The 18,468-nt window shown below is 41.5% G+C and overlaps 2 protein-coding genes across 3 annotated transcripts; one reads left to right on the top strand and one right to left on the bottom strand.

The window, feature by feature from the left end:
- Window positions 1–1,164: 1,164 nt before the first annotated feature.
- phb (prohibitin) lies at window positions 1,165–4,893 on the bottom strand. The gene is made up of 8 exons (XM_008329990.3): window positions 4,781–4,893; window positions 3,912–4,037; window positions 3,299–3,395; window positions 2,681–2,842; window positions 2,382–2,524; window positions 2,178–2,294; window positions 1,993–2,088; window positions 1,165–1,903 (listed from the first exon to the last, which is right to left on the bottom strand). Exons 3-8 carry the CDS (start codon window positions 3,381–3,383, stop codon window positions 1,691–1,693), a joined length of 816 nt encoding a protein of 271 aa, XP_008328212.1. The 5' UTR covers window positions 3,384–3,395; window positions 3,912–4,037; window positions 4,781–4,893; the 3' UTR covers window positions 1,165–1,690.
- LOC103393141 (uncharacterized) lies at window positions 4,491–12,094 on the top strand. 2 transcript variants are annotated; one of them, XM_008330003.3, is made up of 6 exons: window positions 4,491–4,632; window positions 5,625–5,808; window positions 6,876–6,979; window positions 7,136–9,805; window positions 10,820–11,028; window positions 11,122–12,094. In XM_008330003.3, the coding sequence occupies exons 2-6, from the start codon at window positions 5,625–5,627 to the stop codon at window positions 11,213–11,215; spliced, it is 3,261 nt and encodes a 1,086-aa protein (XP_008328225.1). In that variant the 5' UTR covers window positions 4,491–4,632; the 3' UTR covers window positions 11,216–12,094. The 2 variants fall into 2 exon arrangements, with proteins under 2 accessions (XP_008328225.1, XP_016896075.1); XM_017040586.2 differs by having other exon boundaries at window positions 5,622–5,808.
- Window positions 12,095–18,468: the final 6,374 nt, after the last annotated feature.

The raw sequence follows: 18,468 nt of genomic DNA, 5'->3' as shown, positions 1-18,468 counted from the left end.
TTTATACCATTCGCGGTAAACCCGAGAGACGGTGGTTTTGGAAAATCCCAAGATCTGCACAGTTTGTTAGCTGCTGCAGCCTGCGTTACGGACTACCACTATCATCCCCCGTTCAAACTCACCCGTGACTTCCCCATGAATCACAGTTGCAATAAATCCTGGCGTCTGTTTTTGTAGTGTTGTATTTTTCTGTTCAGCTTAAGCCAACCTAGAGGTCTGCATTAAGTAACATCACTGCCACCTACTGCGTCAAGCGTACAATTTACCGTGTTCCACATTTAAATTCAATTTTAAACCAGATTTTATTGTATTTCATTATCGACATATTATAGATCCAGTATATACACCCCATAGCAAAGTGGGTCGGGTTTGGGGATGAAATTCCCAGGGTGAAGAAGGGGCCCACTCCGGCTCCAGTGTTTGTGGGGAAAAATATTACCCTAGCTGAGAAATTAAATAAATAAAGGCATGGTGCGAAGCTATTTAGTGTTGGAATTCTAAGAAGAAGTATACGTCACTGTGTGTCAGACTGGACTTACAATACACATCCGGCAGGCATCTTTATTCGTGCAAACCTTGCTTTTCCTCTCCTTTATAACTCAGAATTATGATTAAAAAATTCCACTTTTGATCAATTTGACCCTTAACGTTAAATGTCTTACAAACATTTTATCGGAGCGAAACACCCACCTCTCCCACATCTTCTATTTATTCCTGTTTTAAGTGGTGGAGAGGGAGCTGGTGTCATTCACAGCCGACGGCAGGGTGGACAGGCTGCCAGTGAGTCACAGGTTCACTTACATTCAATTTTTCACAATCACTTTCAGACATATAGCTCATTTAAATTTCAAATAAAGAAAATAAAATTGGTCACACATTAGATAATTAGATGCTACAATGCATACAGTACCTCAAAGTAGTTGAAACGTATATTTAAACATAAGAGAGCAATGTCAAATGATGCAACCGTACACTACGTGCCACTTTATACTGTAACAACAGCATCCTCGTGTGGTGATAACTAGAATTACAACTCAAGAAACCACCTGAAGCTTTCCAGTTGAACTGGAAAGTTTTAAATTATTTAAATAATTATAGAACTGATGCTTATTATGATTTTCATACAATTTCAAGGACACAGTGACAGTAGTAGAGAAGGCAAAATTATTTTGAACATTTTAATCTGAATCCATATCTCAAAGCCACAAACAACCAGTCATACACCAATATTGTTTATTGTTGTTAGCCAAAGAGATGTTCCAGCTGAACAGAGTGATAGTTTATTAATCACACAACTTGTTTATAGGAATCACCTACATGAAATCAGTTGTTTTTTTATCTGATTCAGTGCGTTGCATTTAAAACAATAGAGTAAGCACAATCTTTAGTAAGTACTGCGTCATCAATTCTTTCAAAAAAAATGTGAATATATGGGGAGGGGAACAACATACTGGAAACAATTGGCTCCTCTTCACTTCAATACACGCAGATGAACTTCAAAACTGTGTCCGTCAGTTACTTTAACTCCCACCATGCTGATGAACAGAGCTCAGTTCAGAGTTGGTTAGAAAGAGTGGAGGAATGTGTGTGAAGTTAGAAAGTTCATTACTGAGTCCTCCAACTCCTCCTTCAACGGCCCATTTAGCAGGTGGAGACAGCAAAAGTGGGGCGAACCTTTGGTGAAAAATTATTACTGTGGCAGCTGCAGCAAGGTGCCCTGCCCTGAGGGAAGGTAGGTGATGTTACGGGAGCGGGAGAGTTGGAAAGCGATGTCCTCGGCTGCCTCCAGCTTTCGCAGCTCCACCAGACCATCCCCAGCCTCCATGAGTGAGTTGGCAATGAGCAAGGCAGCTTGGGAATCACCCTCTGCTGAGATGACAGCAGCCTGCTTCTGCTGCTCTGCCTAAAAGGATACAAGGGTGACACAAATTATGCCTTGTTCCAAAAAAAACAAAACAAGCAAAGTTGAGAAAAGCATTTAAAAAAGAATACCTTTTCTACTACAAATCGGGCCCTTTCTGCCTCCTGCTGGGCCACCTGCTTCATCTCTACGGCCTCTGTGAATTCTTTGCCAAAGGTCAGGTGTGTCTGAAGGAACACATTGCGATTATGTAACCAGTTCAAATTGAAACAATTCAAAGTAGTTGTCACTGCCCACTGTGTCTGCTGCTTCTTACCAGTGAAACATCATCCAAGATGAGGCCAAATGTTGAGGCTCTTTCTGTCAGGTCCTCGCTGACCTGTCGAGACACCAGTTCTCTTTGTGTGATGAGCTCACCAGCGTCAAAACGAGCCTGGCAGACACATTTTCAGAATTGGTTAACCGGCTCATTTAAACACACCAACAAATATAGGGATCTCTCCATTATTTTGAAACTCACCACCACAGCTTTGAGGACCTCTGTGGTGATGGAGGGCAGCACGCGCTCATCGTAGTCCTCACCAATACTGGTGAAGATTCGAGGAAGCTGCTTGGTCATGGGACGGAAGAGAATACGCAGTGTGATGTTGACATTCTGCAGATCTGTGGGGGTCAACGTTCAAACGTCAATCAAGTATCATACATCCAAATATTTTCTTATGCACATCATGTACCAGGATCTGCTGCCAACATGTATGCTGACAAAAGAATACAAATCCAAGTATTTTTTTATTTTACATTTTATTTAACAAAATGTACCTTTACTGCCAGTGATGACAGGCACATTTCGTGGGCGAGAGCGGCAGTCAAAGATAATTGGCTTCTGAACCCATGGAATAAGGAAGTGGGTGCCTTCACCAACTACGTCATCCTGCACTCCTTTGAATCTGTTGAATATCACAGCTTGGTGTCCTGCATCAACTGTGGAAAGACAGGGAAAGTTGAAAGACTGTCATCACATTGAGGAATTTTAATACAACACAAGGTGTTAGTGTCAGTACATAGTTCATGGGTCTATTGTTTTAAAAAAAAATTTTAATTATACAACCTCTATTAAAAGAATGCTTGATTTAAGATTGTAGACTTGATAATGTTATAACCAAATAATGGAATAAATACACATTCTAAAAATTAAGTATGAGGGCCAATCGCATCAACCACAGCCCATAATTTGGTTACATGCATGTGTATAACATTTTCAGAATGTACTGGGTTAACCTGTGGTAGTGACCCATGAGATCAGGAGCAGATAAAGGTGAAACCCAAATGAATCATCATTTTATATCATAACCACTAGTTCAACCACATGCTCTGTCTGAGGCAAACAACAAATCAGGATTTTAATCTTGAAGAGTAAGACGTTTATTAATGACTTACCATTGAAAAGGGCGGAGTTAACAATCCCTCCACCAACAGCGAGGGCCAGCCCCAACTTCCCAATAGACTCAAACAGCTTTGCCATGACAGCCACCTACTGTGGAGTTAAAATACACAGGAGACAAATACTTAACATGCACGTAAACCAGCACTTGTCCACTTTAATATCACTGACATAAAGGGCGATAAACAATTTATAAAGCCATGTAACCCCGACCCCATTTTTCACAAAAAATGTTCTGCCCTTCGGGTTGACTGATGCCAAGGCAAATGGTGTTAGCTAGCTGTCTAGCGTTAGCCATGCAGCGAACTAAACTGCAGCAGCTCGAATCCAGGCAGCACAGTCCTAATACAGCAAAACACACTGAATCCAAGTAAAAAATAACAAGATGGAACGTTTAGATAAAGGGAAAACAAATCACGTGTTTGCCAAAAAAACTAGCACGCCGGGTGACATGTTGGCTTAGCTGACAGATGGTTTTAACTCTACATCCGTGACGCAACATGCCGTTCTAAGTTACACTCGCACTAAATGTTAACGCGGTTTTTATGTTAGAGCCACACAAATTTGGACAATCAAAGTATTTATTTTACTCTACCAGCCTTAACTCACCTGGTTTTCTTTCAGACGTATGTGACCTCCACCGCACACGACGTTTCACACATGTAGCTTCTGCGCCTGTGCAGAAGATGAAGTAAAAGAGCTTCTGATTGGACACAAGCTGGGTCTCTTCTTGCTCTGTTGTGTTTTTGAGTAGAACACAACGTAGTGTGAGATATGACTCCCCCCAGACGTTTATTAAAGACAATATACCCTGAAAAACGCCATACACGGTACATGTACTCCATATTTATACGATGATTAAACTTCGATATTAAGACAATACCAGAAGATATGTTTGATAGGTGATTCCTGCAATCTGTATTTATATGTGTGTAATATATTAAATACATGCGCTGCGGAAAATGGGACATTTAAGCAGGTTTGAGTCTTTTTTATGTCCACATTGAGGGCAAAAATAATGCACATTTTAAGTTGTATTTTGGATATATTATCATCACATCCTTAACTTAGCATAATAATGTGTATGGCTTCCTCCATATTACCATTTGTATAACGGAGTGGACCAAAGACAATGAAATATTGAAAAGTGAACTGTAGTTACCGTGTAATGGCAGGAAATGGAAATCAACAGGTTAAGTGTAACTTTGTCGCCCCCTGGCATAGATACTAAGAAACACATAGCTTGTAGTAGTTTCACTTTTCCTCCCGTGGCTTGTACTGTGTGACGGTTTTTCAAATCTGGACATAAGACGCTCGTCCAGCTCTCAAGGTCAGTGACGGTTACTAATGTATGTGCACGTAGCGACGGACTGTAAGAGCGTCTCGTCCACGTTTGCGATCCGTCGACAGATGAACTGATTTAGACGAGTTTTGGTTTCCACTTCCTTGTCACTCAACCCTCCTATAGATGTACTTACATTTCCTGAAGTCCTTCACCAAAAGATAAAAAGTCGTATTTGTTATATACGTTTAAGTTGGCTGTAGATTTGAGCTCAGGATCGTTATCGATGGTTCGGTTAGACATCGATCGGTATCAGACTCATTGGGAGCAAGTTCATTTGTTTATTGTTATCAAGACAACGTGAGCTTTGTGTGTGCGCGCGCGTGTGTATTTGTTTTCTGTGTGTTTGTGGAGGTCATATCTATATAAACCTCAGAATCTGTACACATTGTTGCACATGTGACATTTGTAAAAACCACACAAATATCACTGCGTTGGTATATAAACCACTGCAAAAACAAAGGTGTTCAACATAGTAACACATTACAAAGGGCTCAGAATGCAGCTGTTGCAGCAGTTAAAACGAAACTAAATTTAGATTTTCACACTCAAATAGAGCCATAATTCTTAAATGCAATTTTGTTATTTTAAAATAGGAGCAAATACTACTACTACTACTAGTACATAATAATAATAATAAAAGTAATAGTAATAACAACAATAATAACACTTACAAAATGAATTATTTAGTAGTTGTAAATTGTTTAATACATATACAAACTCACAAACCTACTAGCTTAGCACCCCCAGTAGAGGGCGCGTTACTATCAAATATGTATTTCTCACTGTTTTAAAGGGTGGGGTCTTTGAATGGCTGCCTGATTGTAGCGTTGACCACGTTAACGCTTCATTCAGGTGTAACGTGTGTAAGCATAACCGTGATAACAGTCAGTGTTCACACTCATTTTCACTCTCCCCTGAGGTGCTTGTGCTGTTTAGAGTTTTGTGCCCTCACAGCAGTGACTGTGGTCTCCCAGCAGATGGCAGAGCCAAACAGGACCATAAGGGTCTGTGGTCTGCCCACAGACATGAACCATGATAGACTGAGAGACAAGCTTCTTATCCACTTCCTGAGAAAAAGAAATGGAGGAGGGGAAATTCAGTCTATCAACATTGTCCAGGCGTCACCTGCTTCTGCTCTCATCGCCTTCGAGGAAAATGAAGGTCAGGATAGTTGAACAGAGTGCATACTAATCATTTTGCTGTCATGATTGCAAAATTTCCCAGCAGTGTCATTTGAAGAAAACTCTCCAATATACACAGTTCAATAAAAGCAAGTATCATAGTACAATGTGGAATATCTTATTAACAACAAATTAACAACACTATGGTGCAGTGCTCTATTACGGTGCAGAAGTTTGAGACAAACTCAGAATAGACTTAAAAATTAAAAATTACTTGTATTTAAAAACCCAGGTTCTCACATCAAAATCATGAAGTTAGTTTTATTCTTATGACTCACAACCTCCTATATATATATATATATGTGTGTGTATATATATACACACACACACACACACACACATATATATATATATATATATATATATATATATATATATATATCTTAGGGTTGGATCCTAATAAATATACAGTGAACGTGAATGCGTCTTTGTAAAGGTGACATAGCTCTGTGAAAAATGATATGTTATGCAGTGTTTTGGTGTGAGGTCAACCCAAACCACAATGAGGACACCAAGCAGGGAAAAGCCTACAGCTAGTTTTACTTTCGTCTCATTCCGGAAGGCTAATTAAGTGCTAAAAACAAAGAAAATCTTTCTCCATTTAACAAAAATTCCTGAAGCTGACTCTGTCATCACATCAGACAATATATCCTTAAACCTAATAAAAGAAATAAAAAATATTAAAAACTAAGGATTAAATAATATTTTAAGTTCGGCATAGTTAACACAACCACAGTCTTAATACAGCATAGTTAGAACAGAAGGTGAGCAGAGCTTTTTAATTAAATGGACATATCACAAACACCGTGGAACTTTTTCAACTGCACACTTATGTCCAGCTCTTCAACTGTGGTTTTCAGTAAACCTCACTGTCTCTTTGCCCACAACTCATTCCAAAGTAATAATGAATTACTGCACTATGTTGGCTGTTACCAGTGATTTACACCGAGCTCCACTGACCTCACATGCAACTCAGCGGAGTGGTCAGTGCTAAAGGCTTGTAGTCAGAGTGCTTCATATATTGATTTCCCTCCTGATGTCACACAGTGGCACAGAGAGTCCTTCAGCACCGGCAGCATGTTCTGGAAGTGGATGGCAGGAAGCATACACTCACGTTGAGAGAACATCACGGAAACCTCAACCCAGACGAGGTATTAAAATTGAATGTATAAAATGATCAAATGTGCAAATACACACTGACTGGCTACATCTTGTTAGCTAGCAGTTTTGAGCTTTCTTTCTTAATCGTAGACTATGTCCAAATATCAGACAAACAATAACATGTTGTTTATCTCCCACTGTTTTAGGTCGTTTTGAGTTTATCAGCAACCATCAACTACACGCAGCTCCCGGGCGGGTTGTTGTCTTTAACGAGACTCCAAGAGAGTCACCCCAATGTGCAGACAAACTTCACCACCGAAGGATTCTGCACATTGAACGGCACCTACTCCAATGTCCAGGCTGCCTTGGCTCATTTGCTTGGTTCTTGTGAAGGCCTTCAGCCTATGGAAAATGGGTCATATCCGTCAGACTTCATTGATCTCAGGTCTGATCAGGCCTCAAAGGTGTCTGTTACCCAGGGCTCAGAGAACCGCAGCAGGAAACCTCATAAACACAAAGACGAAAGGCTAACAAATGATTACAGCAAAACCACACACCGTACCACCAGGTTTCTGGGTCACGGTGCCGAAGGCAGCAGTCAGGTTCAGGGTCCGGATGTTCGGTCCTCTGGGCCTCCTAAGACTACAGTGGAGGACTTTGAATCAATGATTGTGGATGCTGGCATGTTCCAGTACCTGAAGAAAAACTATCAAAAAGAATTCCAGAAGATTCTCAGTCAGAATGGTGTGGAAGTGGAGGATGTGACAAACCAGGGATTGACTACTTTGTTTCTTCAAGTACTACCAGACGTGAGGGAGAGTGGCCAAGACCTGCAGAGACTGGAGATGGCACAGAAGGCCATTAGAAGGCTGTACCAGGAAAACGAAACCAGGATCCGTCAAATCCAATTCCCTAAGAGTAAACTGCCGTCAAGAAAAGACCTTCAAAGAGCAAAAGAAAGCTTAGCCGCTCAACTGCCGAAACTTCTCCTAAACGAAGATGCAGAAAACATTTACATCATTGGCAGCAGTAGTGATGTTTCAGAAGCCAAGCAGATCCTTCTCATGGACCATGGCAAACTAAATGCTAAAAAAGAGAGTGTAGCCAGTCTACTTAAACATACTACACAAGATACTAGCCCGGCCCAGAATGTGAGAGCGCCCTCTGCCGAAAGCTGTCCGAATGATGGGACGGACCGTCCTCCGAGTACTGACGAGCATGAGACGGCCGGTGATGGAACCAGAAGGTGTAAACTAGCAGCTCGATTCAAGGATTCGGGACTGGCGACATTAGCCAGTCGACCAGCCGACCTAATCTCCCAAAGGTTTCAATCTTCTGGTAGACAAACATACGCCGGGCCAACGTTGGGACGGGATTCTTTGATAGAAAAGGCGTCGATTTTAGGAGAGAGGTTCTCCAGAGCAGAATCCCAAAACACTGGAGTCGACATCTTGTTTAAAAATGAAGACTCAGTGAATTCCTTCACACAGAATAAAACACAAACCTCAGATGTGATGGACAATCAGCAAAAGCATTTGACGTTATCTCTCAGCAATACTCATTCCAGTATGTCAGAACAACCCAAGCTCTCAACATCAGGGTCGGGAACTTCCTTGAAACGAGCGAGCAGTTTCTCGGGAACATCTCAGCAGATGGCACAGGTTTTGATTCAGAAGACGCAGGACGACAGCAGCAGGACCGCGGTCAAAGACAGAGCCAGGTCTTCCAGCTTCAGCGTCCCAAAATCTAGTGACAGTGTGTATAATGCGGAGATCACAGTTCCACACCTACTGTGGCAGTACATTAAAGAAGCCTACAAATTCCGGCTGGATACCCTGACCTCTGATGTCCAGATGAAAGACAGACACTCAGATATAACCAGAGAGCAGGTCGTCACTCTGAGCGGCTCACAGCCTTTCAGAGTGACCTCCTGTCAACTGGAGCTCCAGAAGCTGCTGGACTCTGTGCGCGTTGACTTCTCTGTGCAGGAGTTGAAGCTGTCACAGCTGGGTGTCACCGATCCGGCAGACGACACTCTGCGAGCCTGTTGCGCTGAGGTGTGCAGTCGCTTCAAGAAGGTCACTGTGCAGGTTTTTAAAAATGTCTTATTCCTAATGGGTCCAAAAGAGCTCTGCTCTAAGGTTGCTGCCACACTTAAGGAGGTCTTCACAGGAAATTCTATGACACAACGGGACGCCAGTGATCCCCCCTTCAACAGGAATCCCTCCACCTTTTTACAGAGTAATGAGGAAGAAGATACTCTTCTGCAGCTCGACAGTGCTGACAGAGCAGTGAGCTGGGGTTTTGGCTGTGAACGTGAGGAAACAGAACATTTGAATGGCCAAATCAACCAGCAGTTACTGAGGAAGGACCCTGTCATCAGGGAGAAAATAAAAGTCCCTGGGACATTGGAGATAGATGGACATAAGCAAGATATACATGTCCAGCACTGTCCAGCAGAAAATGGTAAAAGTTTGAAGCGTGGGAATGGAGTGGGGTCAGCAGTTGTCAGTCCAGATAAAGCTGGAAAGAAAGAAAGAAGCCCACACCCTGTCCTCAAGGACGGCGTCCAGCACAGGCAAGGAGAGACATGGGATATCCCACTGGAGTCCAAGACGGCTCAGCATAACGTGCGAGACATCTGTGTGTGTGGGAACAATGGGCCGTCAGTGGTGAGAACGCAGTGTGGGGCTGTCCTGTGCGCAGAATGCCTGGACCTGGTGCACGTCCACTGTAGAGTGTGTCATGAAACAGATCCAACGCCGTGGGGCATCCAGGGCAAAATGAGCCACAACAAACTCAATTTTAGCATCCCTGGTCACAGCAAGGACCCGGCTATCAAGATCACTTACTGCATTCCAGATGGTATCCAAGGGGTGAGTGATGTTCTCGTGAGATATCCTCAATATGAGCTGATTGAGAAGAAACCTTTCACAAAGTGCAGCGATTGGGATTTAACCATTTAGAAACAACACGATGTAGTGAGGAAATGCATGTGCGGTCAGTGTACACCGGTTTATGTCTGCGTGATACAGCTGCTCTTTGTCTTTACACGCTGCACATTAGGGCATGTTTTCAAACCTTTATTAAAAAGTGAGGATGGTCTATTCCACTAAAATGAATTTAACAAAAATTTGGAATTAAATTCAGTTCAAGTTGGATGTGACTTGGAAAACTTTCATCCTGGTTGCCACATAAAAACAGTTAAAAGCTCTGACTGACCCTCAGGGGAATATTTAGACATGTCGCCACAAAGTCTGTACTTATTGCAGATTAATTAAATTCCCATACAATGACTAGTATATATAATGTATTATTTATTATTTTAACTAACCAGTGGTAGTATTAGAATCAGCATTTCTGTGGCTGAAATCCTTCTTAAATATATATATATATATATATATATATATATTTAAATAATTTCCATGGCAATTTTATAGTTTCAACATGGCTAACATTAGCTTTCTCTATGGTAACATTTTTGCTATACTATATTCTTATTTATCTTTTAACCATTTTACTTTATACACTATGGTATTTTAAAAACATATGTTTTATAACATATCTTTCTGATTTAGCCATGGTTGCTAAATTTCATGTAATTTGTACTGTACATGACAGTTTTAATTATGTTAGCTAGCATTAGCATGTTCATAGCACAACTTTTGGTTGTCCTACGTCGTATTATTTTCTCACTTACACATATTTTGTCCTTTATTAATTGCTTACTAACTTTTCATTAGTATTGAGTCATCTTTTATTTAACACTACTGTTAGTTAGTGATCTCAACACTATCACAAACTGCTTAGATATTGTGACTGTGAATGTTCTTGGGCAGGGCCGTAGTAACATGGGGTGTTTATAACTTTATTTTCATCTACCCGACCAGAGTGATCACCCATCTCCAGGAAAACCATTTCAAGGGGGTGTTTTCGAAGCCTTCCTTCCTGACTGCGAAAAGGCAAGGAAGCTTCTGCCCAGGCTGGAGAAAGCCTTCAGGCAGGGACTTGTCTTCACTGTGACCTACAGAGACTCAAAGGCCAAGGTCACTTGGGACAGCATTCCACACAAGACCAGCCTACATGGTGGGAAATCAGGGTGAGTGGAATCAGTGGGAATCACATCTATATGAACATCACAATGTGTGTTTTTAAATTTAACATTTCTTTTCTTTGTGTATCTCCCCGACAGCAATGGTTATCCAGATTCTTCGTACTTAAATCGTTTGTCTGAGGTTTTGAACTCCCTTGGGATTGGCGAGCAACCCACCATTTTCCGAAAATAATCCGGAGTTCATACTTTCTTGCTTGCTTTATTTATAAAATTGCTGTTCTTTAAATGTTTCGAGTAGAGTGTTGGCTGTTCTTCAGATGAAGGCAGAGATATTGGATTTTTGTTTTCCAAAATGAAGGTCTAAGTCCTGCCTTGATCTTTTTTAAACATTCCTAACATTTATGCTAAACACCACAAATATAATTTTATACTTTGTACAGACATTTCATACAGTAAATTGTTGTTTAATGAACTTTAAAGGATAAAATGTGATTGTTTTTTAAGGACTCTCAGTGTTTGGGTACTCTCCAACATAGAGAGAGTATTACTATCTGAACAGAAATTACAAAGTTAAACTGTTAGGATTTCCCCAAATGGGGTCTGTGGATAGACTGGGGTCGAGAGACATTGGTTTGATCGGACACTTTAGTCGTTCAAAACAAAACAAAAAACATTGAAGATCCCTGATTTAGATTGTGTTCAACCTGCTCAAAATATCATTACAAATGCCATGTAACATGAACCAAGAACCGAACTGAAATGCTTTGAGGTTTCAAAACTACTTAGATGATTTACTTTTGAATAGTTTGTTGGACCTGCAGATTCTACCTGGTAACCTTGAAAAACAGCACCATGTGTAAACTGCTGATTTTAGCTTGTAAGGGAGTTGTCACAGGTCATTGTTTTAAGACAAATTGTACATGTATTTCCTCCTCTGTTTATATGTATATATATAAGATTGAGCAGCGAAATAAAAAGTTCATTTCCTGACATTTTTTTTGTTATGCTTTTTTATTAGTCCTGGAAAACATGTAAGGCATATGGTAACATCACACACTGAAGCATCACAAGCTCTAGGGGCCATGTGGACACCATGGCACCACGTAGTAAACCCAGAGTCAAGCACAGAAGCAGCATCTTTTCAAAGGGTTTAAATAACAAAGTCAAGACGAGAAGAGTGTTTGCAACCACTAAATGAAACCCAACGAAAAAAGAAGGAAAGAGAAGAGGGTTAGAAATCAGCTGGTTGGCTAGGATTTTACTTTTTAGTTTGAAATTACCACTGCTGACTGTACACTAATAGGGAAATCATAGCAGGAAAATATGTGAGTTTCTGAAGCATTCCCAGAGTATCATGAAGGTACCAGCTGGCCATGCTGAAGGTGAAGACACAGGTGGCACAGAGGGCAGTGGATTGGCTTTACTTGGCAACTTGATAAGTCGAGGAGGACATTCTACTACTTGACATTATGCCTATACATGAATAATAAACAAGGGTGGGAGATGGCAAACTGCACACTCTTTTTCCTTTGGTAGACTAAAACGACCCAGCTATCAGTGCCATGTGGGCGTCACCTCACTTTACTTGGGTTACAAAGCTAGAAGTCTAAATGTGACCCAAGTAAATTCAAACGGTTTGAACTGGGCACATCTTGCGACCCTCATTGGTTACCAGTTGCAGCTTTCTCACATTGGAGCAATTTCCCTAACGAACTGAAGGATCACTTTTGAGCCCACCATCACTCCAACCCACCAACACTGGGTGGAATGGATCCTGTTACTGTACGTGACAAGCACAGCCAAATTGCAAAACCTTCACAACAGAGAAACACCAGCTGGGAGCAGGTGTGACTGTTTGGGTTCTCAGGATGGACGTGTGGAAATGTGTTTGAAAACGATCCAGCACTAGCGCTTTTGTTGAACATGCGATGGAGTGAGTGAAAATGCATGTGATGTTCTGTGCAGAGATGTTTGGTGGAGTGAGTGAAAATGCATGTGATGTTTGGGTTTTTTTTTTACACAATAAACACTCTGATTTGAGAAACACAGCTGAACGATGGGATTCTGTGAAGGACCCAGGCTAAAGCATGCCGTGACGAAAAGATGAATAACAGTTGAAACCGAACTGTCTTTTAGTGCAAGTTTTAATTCTAAAACCATGTGTGTTAAGTCTATGAAATCTAATACTGCAAACAATGAATTATAAGTGCCTTGCTCAGGTGTCTAAAATGCCTGGGAAACTTTTTGAAAATGCTGTACAACATAGTTTTACCATGGTGGAAAAGCAGTTAGGCTGCAGGCCAGAGTAGAAGGGCTTGGTCTGAGGAAACCCAGTAAACACCCACCCCACTGATTGAATTCATCTCAAAAGCATCTCGCCTCAAAGAAGAACTAAGTGGGAATGTTAAAAGAAAAAAAAATAATCTGTTTTTCAAATGCTGTTGCAAGCATGCAATCAAATTCCAGATGTCAGAGTAGTGTTTTCCTTGGTATGAATGTAACTGGAGAGGAAAGGTTGCAGGATGATTGTCATAGCCAACCTGCAGGTGAGTGGACACTGAAAGGACTCTAGGCTGATCTGAGATCAGCTGTAAAGCGGAAACGTTGAGTCTGACGTTGGCCAACACTCTGAGAAAACATCTGCTCCCTCAACAGAAACACGAGCCAAACACTGAAAATCGGACAAAAGTGATGTTTTTTGGAATGGTAAATGTAACTTTTTTTTACATTTTAATACTGACATTATTATTAAAACAGAAAGTAGGATTGAACCTGGTGGGCTTAGAGACTATATGTAAAATAAACACAGCCTTCCATTTGTCAACTGTGATGAAACCAAATGTTTTGCTGGTTTAAACACCTTCTCTCCTGTGATATAGTCTACAGATTTGTTTGTTGTGTAAAATGAAATCCACAAAGACACTGTACTGCTCTCTAGTCTCTCTTGGAATTGAAGTCTCTCTCTTTTTTTTTAAACACCAAAAATGCAGTTCTGGCTACTGTAACCACTGAGGAAAGTGACTCCAGAGAAGTCCAGATTCTCGAATGAAAATACTGAAAATCCATATTCTTCAAGATCATATTAGTTTTACTTCCACGAACAAGTTTTGAACTGTAATTGTACGCTTTAGAGTCTAAAGGCTACCTAAGCTAGCTCTACATCTCTACCTTTTTGTCTACTGTAACACAACTGGACACCCCTTGAAGAGTGTGCTACGATTGGTAGTCTTCAACAAGCATACTGAAGACGACAGTAGAAGTGAAAGTTTGTGGACAGACCTTTTACTTTGTACAACTGATTCCAAAACATTTTTTTTTTGTAGCATAGCTACATGACATGCTAACATCATTTCAGCTGAGTTCTTGAACTCTGAAAGGCCCTTGTTTGAAGAGCGACGTAGCACTTAGCCAAGTTAGCCTCTGGAATAGAAGGTACTGGGATGGACTGCCTTTTGTTTGAACATGTACTAGCTGGACAGGCTACGATTCACAAGTGCTGTACAAGAAGTCGTTAGGACAGTGATTACTGATACTATGAATCAAATCAAATTGTAATTTCCTTTTCCTATAAAGTTCTAATGTCAACACCAGCCTCATTTCTTCCAGTCCACCTCTGCCGTAGCCAACAAATGACCAGCCCATTTCCTAAACATGGCTGTGTTTGAAAAGGTGATAAAGCACAGTGAAAAGGATGTAAATATTGATGGATGAGCCCCATGTTGAGGTATGCTTTGTGCATGAACAGGCACAGTGCAGGCCGATGTTTGAGCAAGACTCCAATCAGTCAAAAACAACACGTTTTCCGTGTAGAAAATGGTCTCAGCACCTGTGAGTGTATGCAGTACAAATCCGACACACCGGGAACTCCTACTTCCTTTTAAAGTTGACGGAAATGCATCCAAAAGCAGAATTGTTCTTCAGATTTTTTATGCACTGTTTATATTGAAAGCATTGACAGAGGAATATACATACAATTTGGCACACATGGTTCAGACCAACATAAAGACTTCATCACATTTAAAAGGAGTGCAGGTTGGAAAGTCCCCACGTAGAGGGTTTGATATTTGAACTTTAAACCCTTGAATAACCAAACAAAAAAATATTAAGGTAAATTAAAATACATAATAAGTAAAACATCCTCTTTTTTTTTTCTTACTGAAGCGTTTTGTTTCTTACATGGCACTCAGAACAGAAGCACCGTCCACAGGTTCACAAAGGGAGCCCAGCAGATTAGAACAGAACACTAACCAGAGGCTGACAGGACACAGTCACTCCCCACACCAGCGTGATGGTCTCACTCCAGCCCAGTTCACTCCGTCCTGCTCCAGGTTTTACTTCCCACACCAAAGAATGGAGGAATACTTTTGTTTTTTAAGCTGCTACCCAGAAGAAGTTGGACCCAGACTCCGACCGGCAACTGACACTGAGGAGACTTGACGTGACCCTGTATGTGTGTGTGTGTGTGTGTGTGTGTGTGTGTACCACCTGTAGACGCTCAGTTAGCCTCTGCAGCTGATACACTCGGAATGAAAGATGGGAAGCAAACCTCAGGCAGAATCAGAGTCTGTGTGGGACTGGAGTGTGACCATCACACTTGTAAGTGCATTAAGATCAGCGAGCAGAGTGCAAAAATACCAAAAAAAAAAAAAAAACAAACGGCCCTGGAAACACAGGCCTCTTATCAGACGGGGAAAGAGAGAGTGAGTAAGAAGAGGGGAATGGCATGGAGCGGAGAGGAGTTAGGGTCACATGGTGAATGAAGCAGATGTGGAGTGGAAGCTTTTAAATCCTGACACATGACCTGAGGACGCACACACATCTTCACATATGATGGCACACCACACACGGCACATGAGGGAGGCCACTCATGCTAACAACAATTTTATTTATTTTTTAACTATTTTTTTTTCAAACACTTTGTTGTTGTTTTTTTTTTACAAAGTAACTAGTCACCATCTGAGTCTCAACGCTTCGGCCGGGCACACAAACAGGCAGAAGAGCAGAAGGGCAGTCAGGCATGGAAATGTTAATACCCACCCACATTAAAGATTGAGACTCCACCTGGTGGGTTTTGAGATGAACTCTTAAGGATTAAACCTTTAGGCTTTTAATATGGCACCAGGTGGGAACAAATTCAAACAGGGAGGAAGCTGCTTTCAGCCAACACACTTTAAACTTCGCATGCTAACAGCGCTAGTGATAGTAGCAGGGCTGCAGGAAGCACTGACCAGGCCTTAATATCTTCAGTTCAGGCTGCTAACTGCTAACACCGCAGGCTGCATTAACCAGCAAAAGAACAAAATAATGTCCTTATTGGCAGAACAACGTAAAATAACACTAACTCGAAAAGAAAAATCAAGCACTCCTCTAGTCGGTATTATGTTTTTGGTGTATGATAGTTATTGGACCAGAGAGACCAAATTAAAACTGCAATGAATGCAGATTACTGAATTATAGGATGAAACATGACCATGTCGATATATTGGTCTCCACCGACTGTTGGCAAATAGGGTTATACAGGGAGAAAGGAGAGACATGGGGAGTCAGAGGAACAGAACAGTGCCATCTCTGATGAGTCTGACGCCTGTTGCTATGCCGACCAAGAGAGTGAATGAGAAAGAGAAGAGGCAAAAGGAGAGAGAGAGAGAGAGAGAAAGAAAGAGAGAAAGAGAGAGAGTATGAGAAAAGGCAAATATGGACGCTGGCTGCAACTGAATTGAATTCTTCCCCCAGGTCAGGGTGATGGACAGGCCTGTAGCCGCTGTAAGAGCAGCAAAATACCATGGAATGCCTCCGGAGGGATCAGAGGACGGGGGTTGAAGTAGGGGATGGGAGGGTGAGTAGGAGTGGTAGTCTGATCCACAGGAAAAAAAACAAAATGTTATTCACCTTCTGAAATCGCTCATCGCAGACTTTTCCCTGTCTCTGCATAACAGTGGCTCCTTCATCACATTCTGACGTTGTGTTTACGCCAGTGCATTGGCGGCTTGTTTGTGCAGACAACAAATTCTCTCTTAATTGGCACGGTCCTCTTCTTGACAACAGTTGGGAAGCTAGAAAAATCTGTAACTAAGGAGCAAGAAACTGTGCAATGATTTCTCCCTCTCTATTCAGCAAACACTGCATAGAAAGGCTATTATTCTTCACATTCAGGCGAGCAGTGCAGGAGCGCAGCCACTTCTCAGACATAACTGAAGGTTAGTGGGAACAGACGCATAAAGGAGCTGATTTAGAGGAAAAAACACCAATTTTAAGACCTCGAGGCGCTGACCCCAGATTATCAGTGAGCCAAGCTGCATTATGATCAAAATAGTGATGCAACATGGAGAAGAGTTGACCAATCAGAGGCTTCTCGGACTCATTCTCCATGACATACCGATAAACACTGGACACCAGTGTGGGTGGGTGTGGTACTTTGTTTTGTTTTTTTTCTGCCTCCCTGTCTATATGCCTGTCTCTGGGCTACGGCCTATGAGTTGGTGTGGGGTGGTGGAGGTGTGGGAGGTGAAGGAGACTGGAGGAAGGGAGGAAGGGGGGGGTGACAGGGGCCTTAGGACAGTGAGGGCCAGGTTGCTGGGTGAGAAAGAGGAGGAGGAGGAGGTGGCAGGTGGAAGTCAGAGCAGAACAATTTAGCACAGTGGGAGTTAATGTGCGGAGAGGTTTGGGGTTCAAGGGTGGGGTCCGAGCGCCAGTCAGCGGTGATTAATGACTAGCAAAGGAAACAATAATGTGTTCCTAAGCCTGGACTTATCCACAATTCTCGACAGCTTCCTAATCAGTTTCTTGACAAATGAAGCAAGAAAGTTTTTTTTTTCACGAAATGTAACAAGGCAAAAGAAGGAGGTTCTCTTTTACCAACATGGAGGTACAACAATTGCTGTATATAGGAAATGGACGTAGCCATCAGTGAAGATTTGAAAAAATAAAAAAATAAAAAAAAAACACAGGAAGGAAGTCATTTAACTTCTTCTTACCTGATTTTTAAAGTAACACAAACGAAAAGAGTTAATAGTCCTAACTGCTGATTTTCCGTCTTTTATGTCTTGAGGTGGTTCCATTTTTGTAGTTATGGTCACACCCAAGGAAAAAACAATACAAACACATCCTTAGATCTAAGTCTTCAGTCGTTATTGGTAAGACCCAAATAGCTGATCCAAGATGGCTGACAAACATATTGTATTTAACCATTTTATCTGTGTGTGATCTTTCTTGTATGTCACATTGTCAAGGTTTAATGTAGTTTAAGAATGACACAACAATCTGTTAAAGACGCAAACCATCACAACCATTAACTCCTTCAGGACTGTGTACTGTTAATATAAATGAAGTAAGAAGTAGTATCATGTACCCACAGGCGTCCATCGGCATCTTTGGATTTCAAACAGCTCGAAGCTGAATAGCTACGCCTTAAATTTCTTATAATTCATTCTTTAAGTCGATACGTCGGGGAATGGAGGCAAAGCCAGGCCTAAGGAATCAATCACC

The sequence above is a fragment of the Cynoglossus semilaevis genome, chromosome 17 (assembly GCF_000523025.1).
Source record: "Cynoglossus semilaevis isolate Cse_v1.0 chromosome 17, Cse_v1.0, whole genome shotgun sequence".
In the NCBI taxonomy this organism is placed as follows: Eukaryota; Metazoa; Chordata; class Actinopteri; order Pleuronectiformes; family Cynoglossidae; genus Cynoglossus; species Cynoglossus semilaevis.
Note: the sequence above shows the minus strand (reverse complement) of the source record. Positions and strands in the feature narration are given on the sequence as shown.